The sequence below is a fragment of the Podarcis erhardii genome, assembly GCF_964252035.2.
Source record: "Podarcis erhardii genome assembly, chromosome: 6".
Classification (NCBI taxonomy): Eukaryota; Metazoa; Chordata; class Lepidosauria; order Squamata; family Lacertidae; genus Podarcis; species Podarcis erhardii.
In genome coordinates this window covers 69,438,236-69,464,320 of record NC_138510.1, presented here as the reverse complement: position 1 = coordinate 69,464,320, position 26,085 = coordinate 69,438,236, and the positions used below count along the sequence as shown (strand labels likewise).

General features: G+C 39.4%; 1 protein-coding gene and 1 long non-coding RNA gene across 24 annotated transcripts in view; one reads left to right on the top strand and one right to left on the bottom strand.

Moving 5' to 3' along the window:
* LOC309344008 overlaps nucleotides 1-12,881 on the top strand; it is a 33,045-nt gene extending 20,164 nt beyond the window's left edge. Inside the window, exons 2-3 of the long non-coding RNA XR_014157521.1 lie at nucleotides 171-196; nucleotides 12,741-12,881. This is a non-coding gene — a long non-coding RNA (uncharacterized lncRNA). The remainder of the gene's footprint in view (nucleotides 1-170; nucleotides 197-12,740) is intronic.
* Nucleotides 2,718-26,085, bottom strand: part of ADGRL2 (adhesion G protein-coupled receptor L2) — a 249,524-nt gene continuing 226,156 nt past the window's right edge. For 6 of the 23 annotated variants that reach the window (XM_081865672.1, XM_081865667.1, XM_081865656.1 and 3 more), the window contains 9 exons: nucleotides 18,274-18,365; nucleotides 17,151-17,195; nucleotides 16,799-16,825; nucleotides 15,992-16,160; nucleotides 12,529-12,657; nucleotides 11,296-11,392; nucleotides 7,842-7,970; nucleotides 6,794-6,811; nucleotides 2,718-4,173 (listed from right to left, as the gene is read on the bottom strand). In XM_081865672.1, the coding sequence (XP_081721798.1) occupies nucleotides 3,419-4,173; nucleotides 6,794-6,811; nucleotides 7,842-7,970; nucleotides 11,296-11,392; nucleotides 12,529-12,657; nucleotides 15,992-16,160; nucleotides 16,799-16,825; nucleotides 17,151-17,195; nucleotides 18,274-18,365 (1,461 nt within the window). In that variant the 3' untranslated portion in view covers nucleotides 2,718-3,418. Of the gene's footprint in view, nucleotides 4,174-4,924; nucleotides 4,978-6,759; nucleotides 6,812-7,525; nucleotides 7,608-7,841; nucleotides 7,971-11,295; nucleotides 11,393-12,528; nucleotides 12,658-15,991; nucleotides 16,161-16,798; nucleotides 16,826-17,150; nucleotides 17,196-18,273; nucleotides 18,366-26,085 lie in introns of those variants that run through there. The other 17 variants (XM_081865678.1, XM_081865657.1, XM_081865659.1 and 14 more) reach the window with 12 other exon arrangements.

Below are 26,085 nucleotides of genomic sequence, written 5' to 3'. Positions count from 1 at the left end.
CATAATTAATAGCAATTGTCATAATAAGAAACAGCTAACAAAATAATTGTATAATTCTCAAGCCTTTATCGGCTCACTTCCTTTACATAGTTCTTTCGTTGTCAGTTGGTATTGACTGCTACAGCAGCGGTGAAGATTCGAATGAACCGTCTTTTTTCTCTCTTTTGTAGGCTCATGGAAACCAGTTGTATATGATGTAAGTACACTTTATTTATTAGCTGGACTTTGTTGTTACCCTCAAAGAGCTCAGGCACCTTACAACACATGGCTTATGGGAATTCCTTCTGGGCAGTTCACAGGACCAGATTTGCTAACTGCATCATGTGCCTCTAACATTCTGCACTAACACTCAATGTGCTACCAATTGCATTCCCCACATACCACAATATGGCAAAACTTAATAGCCATAGGTTGCATCTACAGAAAGACTTGATCATAATGAGGTAAGACTTGGACAACTGGTTGTCCTCCCAACAAAGATGTTCATATAAGATGCTTTGGATATTAATGATTCCCAGGCCCTTAAGCACAGATGACAGCTGTGTTGTAATTCTAGCTTATGACCCATATTAATTTATGGTTTACCCCAGGGGTCAGCAAACTTTTTCAGCAGTGGGCTGGTCCACTGTCCCTCAGACCTTGTGGGGGGCCGGACTATATTTTGAAAGGGGGGAAAATGAACTAATTCCTATGCCCCACAAATAACTCAGAGATGCATTTTAAATAAAAGGACACATTCCAGTCATGTAAAAACATGCTGATTCCCAGACAGTCTGCGGGCCGGATTGAGAAGGCGATTGGGCCGCATGCAGCCCCCGGGCATTAGTTTGCCTACCCATGGTTTACCCCATATAGCCATCAAGTACTTTGACTATGAAGTGCACACAGACGTAAGGATCAAGGAGGGTGCTACTGATTTCCTTGCAAAAAAATTAAGGCCAGGTGAGCTTAGGAAATCATTCTGATCTGAAGCAACCCCTAACTCATGATGAAACTCAATGTGTATTTGCTGGTCCTTCCTTAGGCATGCATAGCAGCTATAAATCACAAAAGCTTTCTTTTGATGAAATCCCATTAATCAATATGTAAAGGCCATTGGGAAGTTAAGGAACGCAAGCCAACGGCGCTTCTGCAGAACTTCCTGGTGGATTGTACCAAATAGCTGTAATTAAGGAAAATGCTGGCAAAATGAATATATAAAAGTACCTGTGTGAATTTGATTTTTCTAACAATCAGGGCTGCAACAACAAAAGTGGTGAGCACGGAGGGAAGAATTCAACAATTTAGCAAAAAATCAGTATATAATACTTAAATCCAATTTTTTGCAAATGAAAACCCAGAATCTCGAATAATCTATGGGTAAATTAGTGAAAAGGAATGAACAGACAGTTCCAAAGTAGTGCATCCGAAATTAAATCCCGCTTCATGCTATAAAGCTTTGGGCAAAGTATCAGCTTCCTCGATTCCCCATCTGCTAATAGTAGTAATAACAGAAACGCTAATTTGCATATCACAAAAGACTGCTGTGATTTACCATATTTTGCAAGGCCCTGAATATTCACGGCACTCCTATAAAAGCTGCAATATTAGTATTTTCTCTCTCCCTGCAACAAGAGCTTATCTTTATCACTAATTATAGCCATATAATTACAGTTGCCTGAAATATGACTGCAGAGTTTGCATCCTTTTTTATTTTTAATAAATAATATTCCTATTTGATTTTTTTAAAAAAATTTGTTATGTAAATGGAGGAGGCTGCTGAACACTTTTGTAACAGAGCTCATGTTTCTGATCTTGATCATATGTGACTATGACTAGAATATCAAGTAGCAGCAATGACCTCTATTCAATAGAGATATATAGGCAGCTCCTACATCAGACCTCTCCATATAAATTGAGAACTGTAAGGGAGTGATGCTAAGCTGAATTTAGCCAGCTCACACGGTGAATAATCGAGCTTATGACTCATATGTAAGAAAGAGCGTTTTACCTATTTGGAAAAAAAATTCACATTTATTTACTGTCAAACAGGTGTTAAACTTTACATTGGATATTAGTGATGGGCTCATTATTAACAGGTTTACACAAAGGGATTGAAAAAAAAGCAAAAAAACCCCCTGAAACAATGTACATTTAATTAGATCTTTTATCATAAAATAAATTAATAACTAAATATAGGCAGGAGGAATATGGAAGAGTATTTATATTTTCTCTTAGCTTAAAAAGGTCAGGCACCTTTAATTCATTAGTTTGTTTGAGATTCACTAGTATGTCTGTCCCTTTGGCCACTTCCCTTCCTTTCAGCCTTCCTCAAAGTTAAAAGAATGAAAAGGGAAGTGATTTATAACCTGATATAGATTTTTCTTTTTTTAAAAAAACACAACAACAACCCAAATTTCATAGTGTGCAAGGCATGAAATTAATTGGCGTCTAAAAGAATTCTGCCCGGAAAAATATATATGTTCTTTTGGCAATAAGAAATTTAAAACATAAGAAGAAATACTAACGTCAAAGCAGAGCACTGTTTACAGTGAAAAAGAAGTGAAAATGGATAGAACTTTTTAAACATGTTACGCTACTATGAACCAAGTGTAAAAGGGGGGGGTGGGGGGGACGGACAGCTTGTAGCATATGTGCAACCAAGAGCGTTTTCACAATATTTTCTTCAAACTCTTTAAAATTATTTTAATGACAATTATATTTCTGTTTGGACACAAATGTATTTATTTATTTATTTAACCCTAGCAATAGAACAAAATATAATTTCTTTAGCCATTTTTTTTTTCATGAGAACAGTTCATTGTACAGTTGAGGAAATATATGAAATAAGGCCTGTGGCTTGATTGCTAGTGGTTAGACAGGTTTTCAATCTTTACCTTTATGGAAAAGATTTGCAGTGAACCGCAAACTGATGCAGAATCTCTCTCCTGCTTTTTGCAAGTCTTGTCAGGAATAGTAAGGTACAGTAAATTTGTCCCACAGGATTTTAGTGCCTACGTCTTGTATATAATACAATGCAGGCCTACAAAAAATGATGCAGCCATATTTACAAATTTAGTTCACAAACTGCTGCAGTAAAATGGCTGGAACGTTTTGTGTGTGTGTGTGTGTGTGTGTGTGTGTGTGTGTATTTCACAATCTCTTTTATGTCAGCAGCAAGATATCTTAAAATACCTTGATGGTATCTCTTTTTTTTCTGTTTGTAACAAATAATTCTTTTAGTATACTCTGTGTATATACAAAGCTTTGTTTTATAAAAATTCACAGAACTGCAAGGTCCAGTCGTCTCCTTTACACGGGAGAAACCACAGGGACAACAGAAATTGTCGCTTCGAGCAGATATGAGGGAGCCTGCATGGGGCCAATTAAGTCTGTTTAATACTTGCAATGTGGCCTTCAGTATTCCTTTGCTACACTATTAAAGGCTTGTCACTAGTTGCATTTGTCCTTCCCTAACGTCCCCTTCCGGAATACATCCTTCCTTGTTAATGGGAATTATATAGCCGTCACTATTGCCCCTGCTGATTTGATAGTACATCTGAAGCTGATGGCCAGCTCCAAGGTTTGGCATGCTCTTGTAGTAAATGTCCTCATTCTCGCTCCTCCTGGAGGGAGAGAGGTCTTCCTCGATGTCGGGACTGCTCTCCGGGTAAGGAGAGTCTCTGAGGTTGGGCATGCTTGTGTACAGAGAGTCTCTGTTGGGGGACTGGAGGTGGTCTTCAACTTCGGCCGTCAGCTGGGACACATAGCTGTCTGTTCCTTCTGTCTTCACTTTCTTCTGTGGCTGGTACAGAAGGGAGTGAGTCCGTTGGGGAATCAGAGGCGCCTCGAGTTCCTTTTGGTGTAGCTCCAGGCCGGCGTTGTCACTGTGCATCAGAGACGAAGCATCTGCTACAATGGCGTCGTCTTCGCTACTGCTCCCGCCGATCACAGCTTTGATTGGCAATGTGCGCTCTAGGTTGTGGTTCTTGCTGCTGCCCCGCAGGTTGTTGTGTACTAATTCCGAAATGATCATTTTCTCAAAGGCGGTGTCATTCAGGCTTAGCCCACAGTCTACAACTTGCACGCTGTCGTTGTAGTCTCCGTTGCGTAAAGAGTAGCTGTTGTTGAAATTACCATTTAGCGGTAGAGTATCCATGGCACTTGTATCCCTGGCATTGTTCAGTGAATGTCCTGAAACAGAAAAGGGACATCTTCGGGTTATTGCCAACACCAGAGCCCAACGTTCTTATTCTATAAAGGTCTTTAATGTAGTTCAGGACAAAGTTGTACTTGAAAGTAAGACTCGAGGAACGTGAGGAGGGGGATGGGACTTCCCCAAAAGTGTAAGGAGTTACGCACCTTATAGAAGAGAGAGAGAATTTTACAGAGTAATACTGCTTTTCCGTGGAGCGTCAATGATACTTTGAATTTAGGAATTTGAAGACAAATGGAAAAGGTTCAAATGCAACAATTTAGCACCCAGTTGTATAGCTCTTCCCTCAAGGAAAAGAATGGTCACTCCATGCACTTGCATATGTAATGCAAAGCAATTTATTCATCAACATTTATATTTTTAGTGCAACACCATGATTCGGGGGCGGGGGGGGGGGGGAATGAACGCAACATAATTTGTCCTAAACAACACTAAATTAAAAAAAGAAAAAAAGGAATCAGGTCACATACGAAACATAAGGCAAATGTGTAACAATAAACCCACGTAACTGGCAAGCAACTATTTTAATATATAGCATTTCTAACATTTCCTCTCGTGTGTGTGGTTTTTATTTATTTATCTGAAGATGGAGTAAAGAAAAGAATGGAAAAAAATGGACAAGTACATAGATTTCATGTTAAGCACAGACAGCCACCTCTCACACTAACAGGGATTGAGGCCCACAAGCACCATCCAACAACACGGAAGACAGCAGGTGGAATGACTCACTTTGGACAACTCACATCATGTCTGTCTGCTCAGGCTATCTGGCCTAAGAGTAGCTGATATATAAAAGAAAGTAAAATGATTTATTGTAACATGATGAAGAATTACTGAGCTTCTCAGCAACTTAGTCAGAGCAAGGGTTCAGCAAATTAGATTACTAGCAATAACAGCTCTCTTTTTTCCCCCAATATGATTTTTGTTTTGTTCATTTTTAATTTTTGGTTGCGTTTAATATTCTCTCCGCCAGCAACGGCGCCAGGCTTCAGGAGGTCAAAGTTCGCCTGCAGCTTGCATCAGTCACAGTGACAGCACTGAATGAACCAGCATAGTCTGTTAAAGAGTTAGGCCCACAGACATTATGGGCGTATGGAAGTCAAAAGCACAAATGTCAAGGGTTTCTCTAAGCATGGGTCACAGAAATTAACCAAAGAAGAGATATTAGCTGTGGAATGGGAGGAGATTATCAGCCAGGGCCGATATCTTTCAACTGCTGGAGAAATGGAGAAATTGGATACATCTGCGGGAAAGATGAAAAGAAGTTTTGGGAAGAAAGGGGGGGGGGCGACTGGAATTTTATGTTGACATGCTCTTTTTCTATACAAAGAAATTCCATTTTGCTGGAGACACAAAAGACATGTAAACTAAGACATCACAGTGCTTCCCAGGCAAAGAAGAAAAAGAAAGCTATGAAAGAAACTGAATGGCATGTGTCATGGATAAAGTTAGATGGTTTGTTAGTGAACTTTTAGAAGAATCGCTTTTAGAATTCTAGAGCAATGTTTGGAAGGAGGGGAAAATTAAGAAAGAATGAAATACTGTTGTTGGAATGGAGCTGACCACTGTGAGGCTGCTGCATCACATGCAAGGCTTGGAGTTGTTACAGAGAAATAAAATATTGTGTGTGCCTCTAAGAACGTTTCCTGTTTTACTTTCAGACTGCACTTAAAGCTGCAGCTTAAGCAAGAAAATTCAAGTTGCTTCTATAAAGATAGAAAGATTGGGTTGATGCCCAAAAGTGACTTTTCTTTGGTCAAATAATACTTTTTCTTTTTTTTTTTTTGAAGTGGAATAACTGCAGCTAATCTTGTATTGTGTTGTTCTAGCCATCCATGCATACTGAATTAGTTAAAAGGATAGCAGTTCTTTGAAAGCCTTTCTAGGCTTTGATTAAACAACTTTTGTAGCTGGGTATTTTCATATATGTTCCTAGATCTTTCTTGCAAAAGCTTTATCCATATGAAACATGTGGCATTTATAAGAGAGAGGCAACACTTGGACCACATGCCGGCATTAATTTCCCCTCTGAAGGCATTCTCTCTCTCTTTCTCTCTTTTTAATAATCTAATACTTTATCCTCTATTAAAGAGATATTGAAGCATATTTAATAATCCAAAATGAATTTTCTATGATATACTGCAGAGTTAAGCACACTTGAATGTACTTCAACCAGTTTTAAAGAGGCAAGTTTAGTTGCCCGTGATCAGGTAATTCACTTGAAGTCTTTCATAGCCTGTAGCAAGATTACTGTGGGAATGTGGAAATGTTAAGTCAATTATTAAGCATTTCTGTTCAACTGTGCTCTGGTTTTAAGCAGCAAATTATTTCAGCATTGGATATCATAGGTTACCAATAGGGCTTGCTACAGACCTCTTGTGATTTGATTTTTGATATTTGATTATTATTTTTTAGATTGTTCTCTGAAAAGCAGTACACATGTACTGTTTGAGCGTGGAAATATTTCATTTGCAAATTGTGAACCACTTGCCCGCTGAGTCTACTTCATGACCGCTAGTTATATTTTAATTGTGCCCATTAAAAATCATGCTGAAAAAATTTACATTTGATAGGCAAAGTTAAGTTTTACTCCCATACTTGTCTCTCTGTAGGTTGCTAGAGGAAAGCATAAGGAAAGTAAGAAAACACGAGAATGAACATAGAAACTGCAGTTCAGTTTTAAAGAATAAGGAACTTTGACATGTAACAACAGCTTTTTATATATAGATATAAATATAGATATATATAACAAAGTATAAAATTCTTAACACAGAATTTCAATTACATTCGAGGCTAGTATATTTGATGGCTTATTCCACTAATAATTAATAAAGATGCATTAATTTTTGAACTGGCTCAGAAGTTAAGAAAAGCAGTTGGATAGTATAGTATAACAAAGGTAGGGTTAGTAATAAAGCCTTGACATCCTGATGCTACCATGGCTGCCCGTAGTGCTGAATTAATGTACTGGCAACTAAATAATGCATCAGAGCAGTGTCAAGTTAGGAGACAGTTGCTCATAGCAGAGCAGGAGGTACGCCCCATCCTAAGCACATAGTTGCTGGTGCAGCAAATACGTCTTAGGATCAGACTGTGCATCCCACATAAACAATGTTCTTCTAATTCTAGCCAAAGGGGGAATGGGTAGTTCCTATAAAGCTGCACTATACTATAGTTTGCCTCTAAATATGACTCCGGATTCAGTTTCCCACACCAGGACGATCCGGGTGTCAATATGCCTCTTTGTGCGTTTAATTATCTGATCGACTCCGTAAGCAGATTGTTTCTCAGCAAGCTTCAGATTAATTTTATATTGCATAGACATGATACCTCTAAGTGATATATATCTTGAAGATGGGCTCTCGGACCATGGAGTGTCAGTCCTGTAATAGTATATTAAGATTTATGCCACCTGTGTTAAAAACATGGGAGGATTATTGGCAAATACTATTATGGCAAAGGCATTATCACTATAATATAGTGCAGTTTTACAAGCCTGGCGTTATCAGCAGTACTTCTCGACGGAGAGAGAGAAATATATGGACGGCAATTCTAGGTCTCTGGCCAAATTAACCGACGGAGGCTCTGAGCAAAATACCATCAAGAAACAAAAACAAAAGCAACATATCCCAAAGTGTGGGCACACCTGGTGAGTTAAACACAGGAGCTGAAGGGGCATTACATACAACGGTTTCAGCGAGCAATGTGTTATAAGGATTGTTAGTGCCGTGTGGTCGAAGAAGAGGGTTTGTTAGTAGGTAATTGCCAGTCATTCCTAAAGCAAAGAAACAGAAAGAGAGACATCAGCTCCTTAATTTGATTCTGACAGTTCCAATAAAGTATATATATATATTTTTACAAAAATGTCATCATGAGTCGTGTATATCTTGTCAAATTTGATTCAGCCGAACATTTCTGAATGTATTTGAACTACTAATTTGAAGGACGAGAGAGAAAATGTAGTTAGATTTCAGTAATTCACAGGTGCTGGCCAAATCCCCAAAGTAAACACCTGCTTAAGAATGACATTTGCTAATTTATACAAAATCACTGTTAAAACAAGAATAGCAATTAAACGCAAAGACCAATGTTCTATTTCAAGATGTTACAGCTTAATGTCTCTAACCTTAAGCATGGGTAATAGGCGCCGTAATAGAGAAATAAAAATTGTGTTAATTTAGAGCCACGCCGGTCAATCTCGGAAACCTACAGGGTTTATTACTAACTTAGCCGGGGGGGGGGGGGAGCAAGTGAAAAACAACCTCTTCAGCCAAAGGTAAGTGATGGCAAGCTGCATGAAGCCTTTCTTGTTATATGCAAAGGAGCGCATGCTTAAGGGGAGGCATGGAGGGGGTGGGGGTTGGAGTTGAAGGCAAATCATTCATAAATTCTTACGGGAGAAACGGATTCATGCTGCAATGCTATCTGTTAGGATTTTTAAGTGAGTTATGTTTAAGTTATGTCTGTCCTCCCTGCAACAATAATCTTAAATGAACACACTGAAAGCTAGAGCAAACAGCTTATTTCTGCAATTTCAATCCCAATGCATCAACACTTTTTGCATATGCCCTCTAAAGAAGCAGAGAAAGTTTCTAAGCAGTTTGTTAAAAACCAGGCATTTGAAAACCCATATTGATCTTGGGTATCTTAAATTAATACAGTTGTCAGGGGAGATGGAATTATAGTGCAGTCTTTGTGGGCCCAAATGCATCATATATACACAAGCAAGGCGAAAGTGCCGTTCTGTTGAGCAGTGTGACAGTGGGTAGGAGAGGTGGATGTTGTCTGAATATATTACATGTCCAGAATGAGATAGAGAGCAGCCAAAAAATTTACATACACAATTTAAATTGATTAGGTTCTCATTGTGGCAATAGCAGCAGATATTACATTTTAAATATTAATGTCTTTATCACTACTCAAAATATTATTACTGTAGGTAGCAAAAATCCTGCAGTTCAGGGAATTGCTTTACTGACAGATTATGTTAATCTTATTTGGTGTTTGGTTTCATTTATTTGATTTTCACATTTTTTTTAAGATGCAATCTAAATACAAGAAAGTGCAATTCAAATAATCTTCCCCTATGCTGTACATTGCAAACTTTACACCACATGGCAATTTCAGCTAATTACCATAATTCCCCACCTCTGTCTTAATTTCTGCGCTGTGGCGGAAAGACTAACGATTCTCTAACTCTAGTGTGTTGGCTCTGAGAACTCAAAGGTCATGGTCTTTTTTATTATTATTAACTGAAAAATGCAGCACCGGCTACCTAGAAGTTCAGAGCACATTTCATAGGCAAAGTCCCAGTGCACAAAAACTCACGGAAATTAGTGGAAGCTTCCAAATGGGACTTGCTGTTTTCTCTTAAAGATTGTGCCCAACTAGCTAGCTCAATACAGCAGACCCTAGAATTGCAAGGAAACTGGAGGAGATGCTGGCAGTACAACCAGTCAGACAATGGACAATTTTCTACTTCCAACAAAAAGAAGTGCTATATGTTCTATTCATATGCCATTTAAAATAAAAATAAAAATCTGGCTTGGGGCCTATGCAGATGTTGCTTGCCAGGGATAAATGTCAGCCAGCAGCTATTCTACATCCATTTCCTATTTCTTTACGGAGAACGAAGCATCTGAGCTTGTTGTACCATGATTTTGAACAAAAAACATTCTGGCTCCCCTACCCCAAAACCAATCCCTGAAGGAATGGAAACTTTCTATTGTGGCATCAGGGAGATACAGCATTCAGAAAATGTGGTAACAGCCTAGATAAGAGGTTACTTCCTCTGGGAAGGGAGAGAGGGAGGCTGTAATTGGGTTGTTGTTTTTCCTTGTTAAAATCACAGTGGTCCCCTACCCTAGCAGCATTTTCAATTTGCCGGAAAAGCTGGCTGTGGCCGAAGGGCTGATTGTTAGTTCAAAAAATCTGGACAGCGCTAGGCTGGGGGTAGCAGATTTAGATTTATTCCAAAGGTGGATTTCCATATCTGTCCCACATTCCCCACACTCCTTGCTTTGGCCAACATTTGGCCTGGTGAAGAGTCTGAGGAATACGAAAGCTTGCTCACTATTTTCTGACATTTTAGTTGGTCCTAATAAAGGAACTGAAACATCCATCAAGATTCCAGATGCTCGCCTTATAGCTAACAACATCAACTGTGGATTTTGGAATTTTCTTGTGGATCAACATAGATTTATTGGGCTTTTTTCTTATTACAAACCACCAGGAAAGACCTCCCTATAAACTCAATTTGGATTTTAACAAAATAGATAACACTGCAGGTTTTGGATTGAGATTTTGGGGGGTACAGAGTTGTACGTTAGTATTTTTTGGTAAAGTGTCTATTAATATATTAAGATTTGGATGAGAAGCTTTGGTTAGTAAACTGCTGGAGATGCCATGGGTAGCCTTCATAATCATTTAGTATACCTCTGTGAAGAGTCTTGAATGCCTGAGCACATTCAATCTGAGTTATGGTGATAAAACTGTGACCAGACATCTTAAGTCTGTTCTGTGGCTTTCCCCTCCCTTACTTCTTTTCAGGTTGTCATGTGGCAGACAAATGCTGTACGTTACAGATATGATCAAAACTATACTGTGGGGGAAACCCTATTTGCAGATGTCTTTTGTATAGAGCTGATGTCAATTTGATTTCACAGGCAAAATGTCCGCATATGGAAATCTTATGCATTTACAATGTCACTGTGCTGGTATAGTTCTGTTTCAGTTTTAGACTACAAAGGTTAGCAAAAGTTTAAAATTATGTTCTTGCTTTTATGTTTAAATTATTGATGAGACTTATTTAAATACGATTTCCATGAATAAGAATGTCAGATTCAATCCTGAGCAAAGAGCATGAGGGAACTAAGTTTTAAATGTGTTCAAGACCGAGTTGAGCCGTAATTTTATACATTTTGTGTGTGTGTGTGTGTGTGTGTGTGCTTCCATTCCAATGCTGAGATATTTAACCTACCTACCCCAGAGCACATCTGCTTATTTGATTTATTTACTGCAATCCAATTCTCCTAAATTCTTATTTGAAAAAAATACCACCGAAAGAACAAAACTAGAGTGTGATGTGTCCAGCAACTGACCTTGATTAAGTGTTGAAGTGCTATTGATATCACCTGAGATAAAGGATGATTCAGATTGTTTTCTCACAGTGTCATTCCACATCCTCCTTATTCGGCTCTGTTAACGGAAGAAATAGGGCATAGTTGTCACATCTTACATGGCAACCTGGCACATTTAGCTACAATCCTACGGAAGCGTACCTTGGAGTAAGACCCAGTGAACACAGTGGGGCTTACTTGCAAGTCAGCACGCACAGAATTGCACTGTTAACCAAACTTCTCTGTCATGCCTGCTGTGATGCATGTTCTTACAACCAAAGTATTGGAGAGGAACTGGCTGTGGTACGCTTGGCTTCAAACTAGCTTCTGGTTCTTTGGTGGCCACTTAGGACATCAGTTGGTTCATGCTGCTGGGTATCTTTCTCTTCAGCCTGAGCACTTAGTGCTGGACAGTCTTGTGCCCAAGCTGAGTTGCAACTAATGTCAGTCCCAAAATGTAGAGGGAAGTGATGCACTTAATTATTAAGACTGGAAAGTCATCTAATGCACGTTCTTTTAGCTGAGCTCTGGCATTAAAGTTTAGGAAGGTCTTTTGGAGCTGCAGCATTTGGAAAGGGAACTGGCCTAGGCTACATAAAGAAAAGTGAGATTGAATGCATTTGATGGTTGCTTCTTTAGTTGCATTAAAAATAAATAAATTTAACAGAAAGCAAATGTTTGGACTTCTTTTTCAAAGGAAGGGTAACAATGTATTTATCTTTAGTGTCACTGATCAAACAGGCAGTCCAATCAGGCTACTATCTTTCTCTACTTGTAGTATTATTATGCATACGGGAAAACTTCCTGAAAATGGTTATATTTACCTTTGTAAAATGGAAAGTCATTTGTGAAACATGTAGTCTCCCGAACTGATTTATATTAAGCATGTATCAGACTTACTGCTGACTATACACGCTATTAAAAATCACATCTCTTGGCCGCTTTCTGGCCATAAGTAAGCTCTAACTCTGCTTATGGACCAATAAGAGAGTTTGTTGTTAGTGTCTTCTTATAACTACTATGAAGCTCAACCTTGAAGGAATGTTTAGAATCAGGCTCAGAATATATATATAAAAAGCATGCAATTGTCATCAAGGCTGTTATAATGAGAACACAATTAGTGCATCTGAATGGAACGCATCTCAGCGGGCTTTTTATAAGCAAGGTTAATTAAAAGATGCTGTCATTAAAAGGTTCTGTCAAAATGTTTGTTACCTGAGTGCCAGAGGAATAGCGAGCACTAGTTCTTGTAGTCGATGCCTTTACTGAACTGTGTGGGCTCTCTGTTGGCAATCCTCCACAGCAATACGAATGTCTGAAGCACTTGCCGTACTCCTTACGTACCTGTATGTTAACAACGATGTTCATAAATATTCATGCTTTCATTTTTAAATAATCTATTTCTGTATCTATCTGTATATTTCTAGCCTACCTGCTCCTAAGATCTGAGGCAGACATCAAAGGTAAACAAGGCCTTCTGAAACAGGGCCAATTTTATATTTCCAAGAAAATTAAGAAAAATGTATTATTTTTTTACAAAATTAAAAGCATGTCAGTGAAGCACAAAATCCTTGCCTCTCTTACGCCTTGCAATTATCCTTTCTCTAGTTATCTTCCTAGCTGGGGAACTGCAGGTAGAAGGAAATCATAGACAAAATGTCCCCCATGATTCACATTCCAGTGTGGCTTTGAACCATGACCAGGTGGAGGTTGTGTCTCGACTGGTTTTCCCAGTACACTGCAAACAATTCCAGACGTACTCTGGTGTGACCACTTATGGCTTGAAGAGAGCCAGTCTGTGCCAAGCAGCTCTGTTGGCTAACAAAGTGGAACGAGAGCAATGAAGACAACTGGGCACCATAGTTGTAGTGGCTTGGGAAATGGAACAACAACTTCACCAGTGCAGCCAAGGTTTATGGGGAGCCCAGCGGTGAGGTTAAAAAGGTAAAGGGACCCCTGACTATTAGGCCAGTCGTGACCGACTCTGGGGTTGTGGCGCTCATCTCACTTTATTGGCTGAGGGAGCCGGTGTACAGCTTCCGGGTCACGTGGCCAGCATGACTAAGCCGCTTCTGGCAAACCAGAGCAGCGCACGGATATGCCGTTTACCTTCCCACCAGAGCGGTACCCATTTATCTACTTGCACTTTGACGTGCTTTCGAACTGCTAGGTTGGCAGGAGCAGGGACCGAGCAACGGGAGCTCACCCAGTCGCGGGGATTTGAACCACCAGCCTTTTGATCGGCAAGTCCTAGGCTCTGTGGTTTAACCCACAGTGCCACCCACGTCCCTTACCTATGGTGAGGTTACCATGATGCAAATGCATCGGTGGAGATGATCTGGTGCTCCCACTGGTTCATTTGCATCATGCCAACCTCACTCGCTCCTCCACAGTAAACCTAGGTGGTGGGAGATTAGGTAAGTGCTGCCATCCCCACTGACCACTACTGGGAGCTACACTGCTAATATCAAGGATACATATTTGGGATTGAATTTATTTGGACGGCACAAAATAAAGTTGCATTTCAATGTCTAGCGTGATTAAGTTCACAAAAATATATAGCTAAATGAATGATGCTAATACCCCCAGGAAAATAAGATTAATACTATGCATGTCAAGTCAGAAACAAGTCCAAATCAGTTTAAATGGCGCTTACTCTCAGGTTTATATAGGATTACAGCCTAAAAGATTTTAATGGCCTTAGAAATTTAGGCCAGGGGTGAGAATGGGCATAGTATGGGTTTCCTATATAAGCTGCAAAATTGTGTTTGTGTGTGTGACCAGCGACCGTCACCGTCTTTTTAATTCCCCCTGCCTCCCAAATACCACCCCCTGGGGCTGATTTTTGCCTAATGTCTATACTGCTGTGAATGTACATTATCTGTCAGTGAAGCACATTCCACTGTCATTATTTCTAAATTACAGCTTGTTCAAAACTGAAGGAAGTAACAGCACTATCATCTTGTCAGGACTAGAAACATAATAGTTTTCACTTTCACAATTCTATTTCTCTGTTCAATTTAGTGGCCAACTAGTAATAACAGAATAAAAAGAACACATTAGCTATGTATACAGAAGTAGAATGATATCCAGGGAAAGACACTGAAACTTTTTAAAGCTTAAACGGCAGCCTAAATGTTTCTTGCAGGTATGAAATATCTTGTGCGAAGGTTAAGCTTTTTCCATGCTCAACTGGCACTTAATATTGCTTCTGACTACTGCAACATAGTATAAAAACAATACATAATTTGAATAAGGAATAAAGGCAATGTGCCTTTTGATGTTATTGGGGCTTTTTAAAACAACAACAACATTGTTTTATAATAGCCTAGTCTAGGAAGCATTTGTATCTTGACAATTTTCATTTTAAAATGTTTCAAATATTCATTCCATTCCTCTAATTCAGAGGAAATACCTACTGTCCAATTGGCAATTCCCTATTTCATGACGCAAATCACTTTGCCTGTATCATAGCAGCCACACTCAAACTGGAGAGTATACCAGTTGTAAAAAAAATAATAATGAAATGCCAACTTCATTTCAAATACAAAAGGCTACTGATTCAACTCTTATCAAACTAGCAGCCAATAATAAGCATGCCTTTTATCCAATGATCTCAAATTAATGAAATGTCCTATGAATCAGGGATCCCAATGTGTGAACAGTAATTTGATTTTCACAGTTCTCTTTAAAATGCTGATTATAAATAGTATTTTACCTATATCTAAGTACAATCCTGCTCTTGGAGGATGGAAAGAAAAGAGCCCTGCTGGGGATCAACTTTTGCTAAAAGCTTCACCTCATAATGAACAAATCTACCATCAGCCAGAAAAATCACAGATGAAAAGAAAGACGTGCTACAGGGGTTGATCAATGGCTAACAGTGCCTCCCCATCCACCAATACGTTTCAGGGGAGAGGAACTGCTGTTACCCTGTTTTAATAGTTAAACACAATATACTTATTTGTTCCACGCTGCATAACAGAGGCCATAAATGTTTGTTGAACAACAAAACCCATCCATTTTTAGAATGATTTCTGATTCCATTTATTTATTTATTGCTTTATTAAGCATGGGCATAGCCAGGCTTCATGTTAGTGGGGAAAACCTCTGTTAGTTAAGTATTTTTATTGATTTATTTGATTTGGGAGGGCAGCTGCCACCCCCCCTCCCCTGCTGCTATGGCCTTGTTCTTAAGTGGCTTTGCAGCTTTTTTTAAAGATAGGCACATTTACATGTCTAGTTTATGGCCCAACTTGCCTTGCAAGTCATTGGCACCAGGATTAGTAAGAAGTTGCCTGGAAAATAGCCCCATTGATCTCATTTGAGATCTTCTTCGGAATAGACACATGTAGAATTCTGCTGTAATTCCCCTACATTAAACATGGTAATGTGGAACTTACTGCATTCAGACAATCCCTATTATTGGCGTGTGTTCACTTTCATCTGTGACACTGCCACCTAGGGGGAGTATCGCAAGAATGCAGAAGAATGGGTAAAAGTAACCTAACAATCAGGACTTCTAACAGCAATTCTGTTGGCAGCTGGATCATAAGTTAAACAACAGAGCGCTACGTTCCACCTGTCTATGCACTACTGATATATAATTCCTTGTTTAAAAAGAGATACTGGAAATATTTTGGAGATACAGAGGAAGTGTATATGTGCAATGACTCACTTTCTTTTGGAGTGCACAATGAAAGATGAAAATAAACATTCCTTGGAAAGAATTAAATACTGTGAAGAGGTATGCCATCACAATGGTCTCATCGTTGACATAAAGCAGTCCAAAAGACCATGTTAGGCCCAGAAGACACAGGAGAGCAAATGCACCTAGGGCCCAAGACCTGAAAAAGAAAAGCAATTTAAGTAACACTGCCGTTTTGTTTTTGTTTTTTTTAAAAATACACATTGCAAAATTGCATATTAAAAGTTTACTTGCTGCAATTTATTTTTACTAGGTTTTTAGTCATATATAACTATAAATTATTGGCTTTAACCTTTTATCTATTATAGGAAGAGCTATTCCGTTTTAGTTTCCAATGAAAACAGCAGCGGTAGTTATTTTAAAATGCAATGCTCTAGTACCAGGTGCAGAAACCCCATTGCATTATCTGTATGTATGCGTGTATATTTGGAGATTTGAAGGTCTCTTTTAACCACTAATGGATGCCCATATTTTAACAATTGTGCTTGCATCTGACACACACACATACACAAATAACACAAATACACAAAAGTTAAATGGCAGATCAAAAGCTGATAACCTAAAGTTTGAAGACTCTGCTAAACTAGATAGTCTAACTTTCATATGAAAGTGCCTTACTGAAATGTGACAAATATATGGATTTAATCACAAAAGAAAGTCTTTGAAGGATATTTTGTCATGAATAGTTTCGGAGGGGAAAGAAATTGCAGAGGACAGCACAGAATGAAGGGGAAAGGGGTTTATTCAGTGCATTCCACATCTAACTAATGATCTTACTTGATAAATGGCTTATTATCTTCATAGCTAGAAAGCATTATAAGCAGAAAAGAGAAACAAAATCATTAGACAGAATTGAAATTGAAATTAATAAGAAAGCATTTTTAGTAATTTTATACAAAAATTAGTTAAAATTAGAAAATTCAAAGTGCAGACGCAAGCAGTTTAAAATAATAAAAAGCATATAATAGTTGGAAATAGTTTAGAAAATTAGATTATCTCCAAAGTTGTTAATTAAAATTATGGACAATCCAGAAAATTGTCCAAATTTGTAAAGTTTTTTGTTTTGTTTTTTAAAAATAAAAATTAAAAAGTCATGCTTTAAATTTGTTAATGTAGGGTTCTATCTTACCCAGGTAAGTCCGTATTATAGTAGCCATCACAAACACGGTAATTACTGGTGTGGATGAGAAGACAGAAAGAGGAAGAAAAGGAAGAAAAGAGAGGTGCTAAAGATTAGCTCTCTCTCTTAACATGCAACATGCAATGAAGCTGATATTGTGACCTATCTAAGCAACTTCTAGTTTGTAATGCTAGCTTTGTTGCAAATCTGCCCCTGCCATATTCTGCATTCAAAGACAATTCAAGAGCCCACTACTAAGCACATTTCACTTGGGAGTGCCAATGACGTCAGTGGATCTGACCTCCAAGTAAGAGTGCTTATGATTAGGGGGGAAAGTGCTGCCCCTCTTAAGTCTAGCAAAACAATTCTGGTCTAAATATAGAATGATCTAAAGCAGGGGTAGGCAATGTAAGTCCAAAGTGTTTATCCCACCCAACCAACCCAAAGGCTTCCCTCCCAGAAATCTGTTCCTTCCCTTTACCCACATAATGGATGCTTGCGCTGGAACTGGACAGTGGAATCTTATCTTGCCTACCTCTGACCTAAAGCATGATCCACCACTGTAAGATTCTCATTAAGAATATTAAGCCATTGCTCTACTTTCAAGAAAGGGACTATTGTGATTCTTGTGTAGTCACAGGATAAAAGTAAATATTTGTTAAATTTGCATGAAAAGCAACAGATAATCTTCAAGATAACAAAAGAAGTAGAAGCAAATTCTCTTAGGGGAGTGGGATTATGAATGGGGAAACCGCTGAGAATCACTAGCATCTGAAAATAATTTAACGAAACATACTCAGCAGAACAACACCAGCCATGCAAAGAGGAACATCGTTTGGGAGCTGCATTTTAAATGCAAATGAACTTGCTACATTGCTGAGGAATCTCCATGAATGCACCAAAACAAATTCTTGGCCATTGTTCCAAGCAGAAGTTATTTAATTTCAAGTGTTGCCTGTATCATTATAGCAACAAATATGACGAACAGGATTGGTGCTGTTTACTTCTAATTGACATCTGTGGGTGCTGGGAAACAAAGCCTTGCGTTGCTAATGGAAAGGGGGAGCTTTCAATCAGTTGGAACAATCAGAAAAAATAATCACAGTTCTTGATTCAAACACAAAGCACTTACTTAATGTTTTCCAACCTGCTAGAGTCTGGTTTCAAAGTGTTTGAGTGCTTCACCATTTTGTACAGTGTGATCACCAGGAAGATAATATTCAGCTGTCAAAACAGATAGCAATGAAATTAAACTACTTCAAGTAACAAGTTAGGTAATGATGATGCTCTAGACTAAACAAAAAAAGTAAAAAAAAAGTGGTTATTTTCCAAATTATTCTGGGGCTGGTGACAGAACAGTCTGCACAAAGCGGCTGCAAAGAAAGATTAGATCAAGAATGGCCAAAGCCCAGCCACTCTCACTCAGTGCACATCTTGTAATATTGCTCATTTTGGTTTGATGTTTTGGTTTGAGTTTATTTGTTCTTCATACTGCCTTATGCTAAACATTCCTCTGCAAAAGAACGTTAGGAAACATATTTCAATGTCTTTTTAAATATACACCGAAGATGCTTCATGTGTCCGTCTAAAAAATTAAAGCTACTGCTCCATGTTGAGTGCGCACTTGGTGGTGACGAGGTAAGCCATTGCCTAGATTATGAAATGGCCCTTTAAGTTGGGAGTCCTGAACCCAAGTCTCCTACTAAATTACCAAGAAAGGAAAGTCAGAGCGGCAGTTCCCCTGTAAGTTTAGTGCTTTGTGGATGAGCCAGAATGAGCACTGTGTTGGACTTGTCCAACTGCGCACGCCTGCAATGCTGCCAGCAGAACAATGTAGAAAGGGTCTAGTTTCAATTTTGAAGAACCCCAGTGTGCCTTTATGTTTCAGCCAGGGATCCTGTTTTAAAACAAACTCTAGTTAGTTTAACAAGCCAACTTCCATCACGGCACTGTCGGGCAAGGAATGTCCAGAGTGATGAATTAATTTTTTATTGTCAAAACTACACCTACAAGTTAGGAAAATGCAGGTCTATCAGTCCTGCATTTCTCAGCAACTCCTAGGAGTGCACCCAGTGAGGCAGTTGCAGCAGCAGAGGGGCCCTACTCATAGGGTTGCCATATTTCAAAAAGTAGGAAGTTAGGAATACACCCCCCCCCCAAAAAATCCAGATGTATGGCAGCCCTACCCACTCACCAGTGTTCAGCCTGGCCTTGACAGCTTAACAATCCATGATCTGAAATTGGCTACTTAGGAAACTTAGCAGAGCTTGTTTTAAACCACATCCCCTGGTTTGAACTTAACAACCAACCAGGCTTCCTCCTTGCCATGTGAGAGAAGGAGAAGGAAGGAGGGGAGAACACAGTCAGATGTTTTGCTTGGGTTCATTCCGACTCAATCATATAGCACTGAACTAAGCATTACATATGAATGAGCCCTGTATGTGGATTCTTTACATGCCTGTGATATAAATAATGTGTAATAAAACAAGGAAATTCTGAACTAGCCAGGTTTTGAATAAGCCATTATAGATCAAGAGAATAGAAACTCAAGGTGAAATTAATCTGGTTCACATTAACAAACTCATCTCAAATGCTGGTGCTGTTATTATCATGGAGAAAGAACGATTGATTATAGTAAGCATGGGACACCCAAAGCAAAATAATAATTTCGGCATGTTAATGACCTTGTTTACATATGAACTACTTGACAATAAACTACAACCAATACTGGGAGTTAAACTGAAGCCAGTTTGATCCCCTGTTGCAACTGCAGGAATTAGCAATGACTCAAAGACTGCCCTTTCCACTTCCCTGTAAAGCCATAGTGTAAATAATGCATTTATTTTGTACTCTATAGCAACCAGGCAGCTCACAATGCTTTCTTTTTTTGTCCTTGCTGTTTTGCTGTGATTTCTTCCTAGCAGAATTGGCTATCTTGTCTCCCTTGCAAAATGGCTGCACCCTTACGCAGACAGTAACACACATCTTTTATGTGTATTGTTATGAATATTAACTAAGCATTCTATCAGAGGAAGGGACGGTGAGGCCATCGTCCTGTAGTTTCTATACCCAGGCCTTCTACACTCTGGGTTATACAAACTGGCTGCCTGCTTTAACAGGAGTGGCACTGTTTGGTTCTGGCAAAAGGTGTTATGATTTCAGGCTGCTTCTGATTCTGTATTTTGGCTGCCTTGAAATCCAAAATCCTGCTGATGCCACTGTGGCTGCAGGGATCAGCTGCTGTCCTCCTAACCAGTGAGTCACGGATGCTTCTGAGACACAAATATCTCTTCCAGCAAGCATGCTCATGCACTGGGGGTGGGGGTGGGGGTGGGACGGCTTCTGTGATAGCATCACAGCACCCTTGAAGTCACTATAAATTGCCTGGCTGTGACCAGTGTTGGTGCAATATTTCGATGGATACTGTGGATGTGGTTGTGCTGCTATGCTAATATCTCTTGTTTCTGCTGGCATAGCTTTGCTTTCTACTTTGCTACTAGAGTGTTCGGGATCATGACTTCATTACTCATGTTTAGTGCTGGAATAGTGGCCCTAATTGGGCCTTTAAGCCATATGCTACTTCCAACTGCATTCCTCACTGGCAGGAGTTGAGGATTGCCATAGATGCTATAACATCAGCCAGATCCCTGTGGGTATCCGCTGTGGAAACCAATGTGGTTTATGAAGCAAGCCCTCCTACCTCCCTACAGCAAACATCTTTTCCTCCCACCCCCCCAAGACAGCAAACACTATCCATAACTGGGGTCAATGAGATCATCATGCTACTCATGCCAGTAGACGGCTAATCAGATTTGAAAGTGCCAAAAGAATCAGCCCAAAGTAGTAGAATCCTTTGTGGTGGGGGGTCATAAATAAAAACCAGAAAGATAAGGGAACATTTCTGAATAGTTCCAATCCCTAGGGGTGCTGAGTAGAAGGAATGTTCCTAAATTTTTGACATGGTGGATTTTTCCTGGTCTGGAGCATACAGGGTCTTTTGTAGCTGTGTGATTTGTGCTCATATTGTATTGTGATGGCCATTGGCTATAAACAATAAAATTTATTGATTGATATAAAAATAAAAAATTGAGTGTCTGCTTAAGCATAGAAAGTGAAAGAAAGAGAAAGGGTGGCAGAACAAGAAACACTGCACTTTGATTCAGCTGATAAAGGTCCTGTAATATGATGGTAAGTGAATATGAAAGTCTCTTTAAGAATACAACATACTGTAGTTCTAAAGCAAAGTAATTAAGACATATGACAACAGAGCATGAGATACTTGTTCACCACATCTCTGTGAAATATGATACAATTTAAAGTATCAAGCAAACCAAAGAACACTAGTTCGCTCTGTGAAAGCAATATTCAGAAGTCCTGGTTTGCCTATGCTCCAAGTACCCATTAGAAAAGTATTCGCTTTCTTGCTACGCTTTCTTGCTATTAAACAAACACACCTGGTAAGAACATCACTATGGTAGGTGAGAGCTCTGGGAAAATGCCTCTCCTCTAGATAAATCACCTCTAATCAAGGGTTAAACAAACTCGGACAGATTGCCATAATATCATGTAACATGGAAAGCAGAAAGGGGCAGAGTAGAGGAACTTGTTGAGGAGCATACACTCACAAGAAATTACTTGTACTCGCAATTTTTATGAAGAAAATGTTTTGCTTATTCCTCACTCTCCTGATTCTTCTCATTGCTATCTAAGAAATCACACATATTTGTAAGGTGTGATTGGGTGATATATATATGACAGTTTAAATGCTTAATTTCTTAAAGAACATTAATATTGTGTGTGCCTTGAAAGCCACTGAATCGATTCCTTCAAGGAATTGATTCAAACTGACTCATGGAAAGATTTCTGCTGTCATAACACTATAAAATGATCTTGTAATTTTCTTGTGATTAATGATTCCTCTCAAAGGGTGTGAGAACTGTGGACCTATTGAGTGAGGGTGAAGTGCGTGGAGAAGGAGACATTTCTGCATGCCTAGTCCTAGCTCACAATATGAGCCATGCATGAAATCCCAGGCACAAGAGCAGAATACATATATTGTCTATATTTTGTAAACCACAATTTTCCAAAACAATACACTGTTATGAACTCTGTAAACTAAAGTCAACAAAACCATTTCTACTACTGCACTATTATTATACAAAAGCCGTCTGAAATGCTAAAAGGCCCATCCGGTAGCACCAGTAGAACTGGGTGTGGTGTAGGATAGTGATATTTTGGATATAAGCTTTGTTATATTGTGAACGAGTTTTGTGCCTGCATATGCAACCCCTTTCCTTGATGCAGTTAAAGCAAGACATCACTTACTTAGCCATAGCTTCTCATTGTGCCTGAACTGGTAAACCATGGTTACCAGGTACAGAAAAAGTTAGGATCTTAAACCAACTTCAAGCTGTGTTTTGAGAACTTGGTAACCATAGTTTCCCAGTTCAGATGTAATGGGAAAGGACAGTTGATTGAAGTGTTACTGGTGTAATTGAGAAAGGGGCAGAGAAGAGGCAATGTGTGTGGAGAAAAGGCTTACAAAACCAAGATGTAATAAGCCCAACCTGGCACAATGTCACCTTTATGCTGATCACCTCTTCAGTGGCAGTAGTGGGGGACTGGTTTCAATTCAGGGTTAGTTTCAGTTCTCCAGCTTCCACCAAGTGGTCATTTTAATTTGCTATATGTCACTCTGAATAATCAAATAGTAGCATACAAATGAAGATAAACCAAACTAATAAACGAGTGAATGGTGTATTGCTGACAAGGCATCTGCAGCTATGGAAACATGTACGTGAATCACGGAAGTTTATCACATTATGGTGAATTCATTTTTCTAGGATGTGGTAAGTATAAAGTATTAGACATCCCTCTCCATACAGCCAGCACAGGAACTATGCCTAAATTTCTAAAACTTCCATTATTCACACTGAGGATTTGCCCAATGCCTATTATGCTATCACTGCAAAGTTGCTTTGTCTTGGATGGACAGTATCACTAAGGAGAAGTAATGTTGTCTCTTTAGTGATCATATGTTTTCCTATTCATGAAACAGAACCACATCCAGAATGCTTTGGGTCAGTCATCTTCCTGCAGGCGATTCCTAAGGCTCATGAGAATCTCTCTCAGGAGCGCAACACAAATGACAAGTCTAACCAACCTCGAACCTCCTTGAATTATATTAAAGCGAAAAGAGGCAAAACACAAAAAGTCAAAAGTGTGGGCTTTTCTGACCAGAGTTTGCCAGAGTGCACTGTTTGTTTTATTAAAGCCATCAAGCTGCTCAACTGAATTACATTGAGCTTAGCAGCTTAAAATTCATTCCACACAGCCTGAAGTGCTGACATGGATATGATAAGACAGAAGAACAGAAACACCACTCCGAGGTAACCTAGCTGAACTGCACATGTTCTGACCCTGTTTGTCCTCCCTGGAGCTTTTGTTACCTGGCAGAGGCAAGCTCTAAAATTGCTCTTCTATCTCGCAGATCCTTGCTCTTAGCCAAGCAGAAGCCTATTCCTCTCTGGGACTGGCAGCCCGAGAAGTGTTGTCTGAAGGAGCCCTTCGAAAGGAGTGTGCAAAGCTGAACTCTCCCTGAACTTAATTAATTATTAAGGATGCAGATGGAGCTGTCCAAATGATAAGAACAGCTCCTGACGTGTCATGATCCAAGCTTTCATTAAATCATTTCAGGCATACTAATGGCGTTCCACTGCTCATTACTCTCACACATGCTTTCTTCCATAGATACAATAACCCTGGTGCCCTGTAGTCTGAAAGGAAAGTCAACCGCTCTCCTTCAAGGATCCGAACGCCGCATGTTTCCTAAAGCGCCGAGAACGGGCAAGGTTATTTGGGAAGGCGGGCCTACCTAACCTTAAGAGGGAAAGCATCGGGTGGGTGGGTGTATGGCAAGGAAAGGGAGGGTAGTGATATTTACTTTAAATGCAAAAAACAGCAAGGCGTGCAATAAATAAAAAGGCTGTGATCAAGAAACACAGAAATACAAATACAGTGCGGAGCTGCAGGTGCTTGATCCCATTCAAAACAATGAGATCCATTCTGACCAATATATCCAATTCTTTATTTTAAGGAAGGCAGAAAAGCTGATATAAAAATCGGTGCATGTATCAAAAATTCCAATAAAAGGACAAAGTCAATGGAACGTCCTGTTGCAGATTTCCCCTTGAACACTTATTATTCCCAAAGAACACAATTTTCTTCCAGTTCCTTTAAAACAAATAGATAACATTATACTGCCCATCTCCTTCCCTCAAATTAGCAGCCAATTTCAACAAGATCATGAGTGCCTAAATTTATATTAGATTATCATGGCCACGGAATCTTATCTGAGAATGTACTAAATAAATCTTTTGCTTGAATTACAATGGACTAAAGCCTCAAGATCATATAAATGCTGATAGCGGTCCATTAAATCACCGAAACTCAGGCTTTTATTTTCTGCAACTTATCAATTAAGATCAGTATAGGCTATAATTTATCTAACTGTTCCTTAATGGGTGTATTAGTCTTTCCCCCAAAGGAGTCTACAATTTTGTGTATGTGGGCTGGAGGTGGGAAAAGAATAAGATCTCAAATTCTAAAGCCAGTAAATTAAAACTGTGTGATTGTTCTTAATTCAGTGTACATCTGTGTTCTGTGTACACATTATAACAGTTATGCACAAGGTAACATATTGAGAGGGACTGGAAATACTCTGACGAATATATGATGGAGGCAAGGGGGCGGAGGCGAAACCAGGAGAGGAGGGGGCAGAGATTTTTGGGGTTGGGTGCCACCCAGGAGCCAGGAAAGGAGAAGAGGAAGGGTCCGAGAAGTCAGAGTTGGAGGTGGGCATGCAGGACAGGTTGGAAGTGGAGGAAGAGACTGCTCACCGTATCTGAGAAGGCCCAGGTTGCGTGTGTGCACTCATGTCAGACAACAGTACCTAAGCCCAGAAATGAATTTGGAAAACAGCTATGTAGACAACCACATAGTGTGGGTATCCGGTGCGCCTAAGGAGCTGCTTTTGTAAATAGAGAATTAACTATCTGCTGTTTGCCTTTCCTGGCTGGGTGTGCCTACATATGTGTAAGGAAGAAATGAGGGGTTGTTTTTTTGTTTTTCTGTGTTTCATACTCAATAGTGACCCAAAAAGCTTGGCACAACCTATAATGTAGAGTTTGAAAGTCCATTAGAAGTAGCTCACACATTATGAGCTTTTCTGTTAAGGACTAGAAACACAATCTCCATTTTCAGTGCGCTGTATTTAACAGAGTCATACACAGTAGTCTACTTTCTCTCTAATTTAGTTGAAGGCAGCCCAGTATTGGGGCAACTCTAGCATACTCTGCATTGAGAGTTGCATTCCAGCTAACAAATATTCCATGATTATTGCAGCACATTGTTGGGGCTAAATAAATCGTTAAATAGTAGCAACAGCAGCAGCTGTTGTTGTTGTTATACAATCATCGCCATATGTTTGTAAGGATTGTAATGGTACACTCTTGAATGGCGTATATACATTAATGTACACCCATACCTCTTCTGCAGTTACACTGTTCACATTACACTGTTCTCGAATCATTACACTCTCTTTTCTTTTGGTCGGTACGATTAGAGGGCAAAGCAATTGCCAGAGAAGAATTACTCCCAGGAACTGTGCAGTGATTGCTACCTGCTGTTTCATATTTTTTGAAGTTGGGAATACTGCTCCCAAAGGCCTTTCACTTCTCAGTCTAAATGATTTGCAGGAGGATAATAATGTCATGGCCGGTAAATAATAGTAGACTCTGACTGTACATGGTCAATATGATTAAATGTCCCTCACCCCGATTTTCACTCTGACCTGGTTATGAGGAAACACCAATATCTGCCTCAATGCCCAAGGCCCACACAAAGTGTAATGTTATTTAAAGACAGAGAAAGAGAGGGAGGGGGG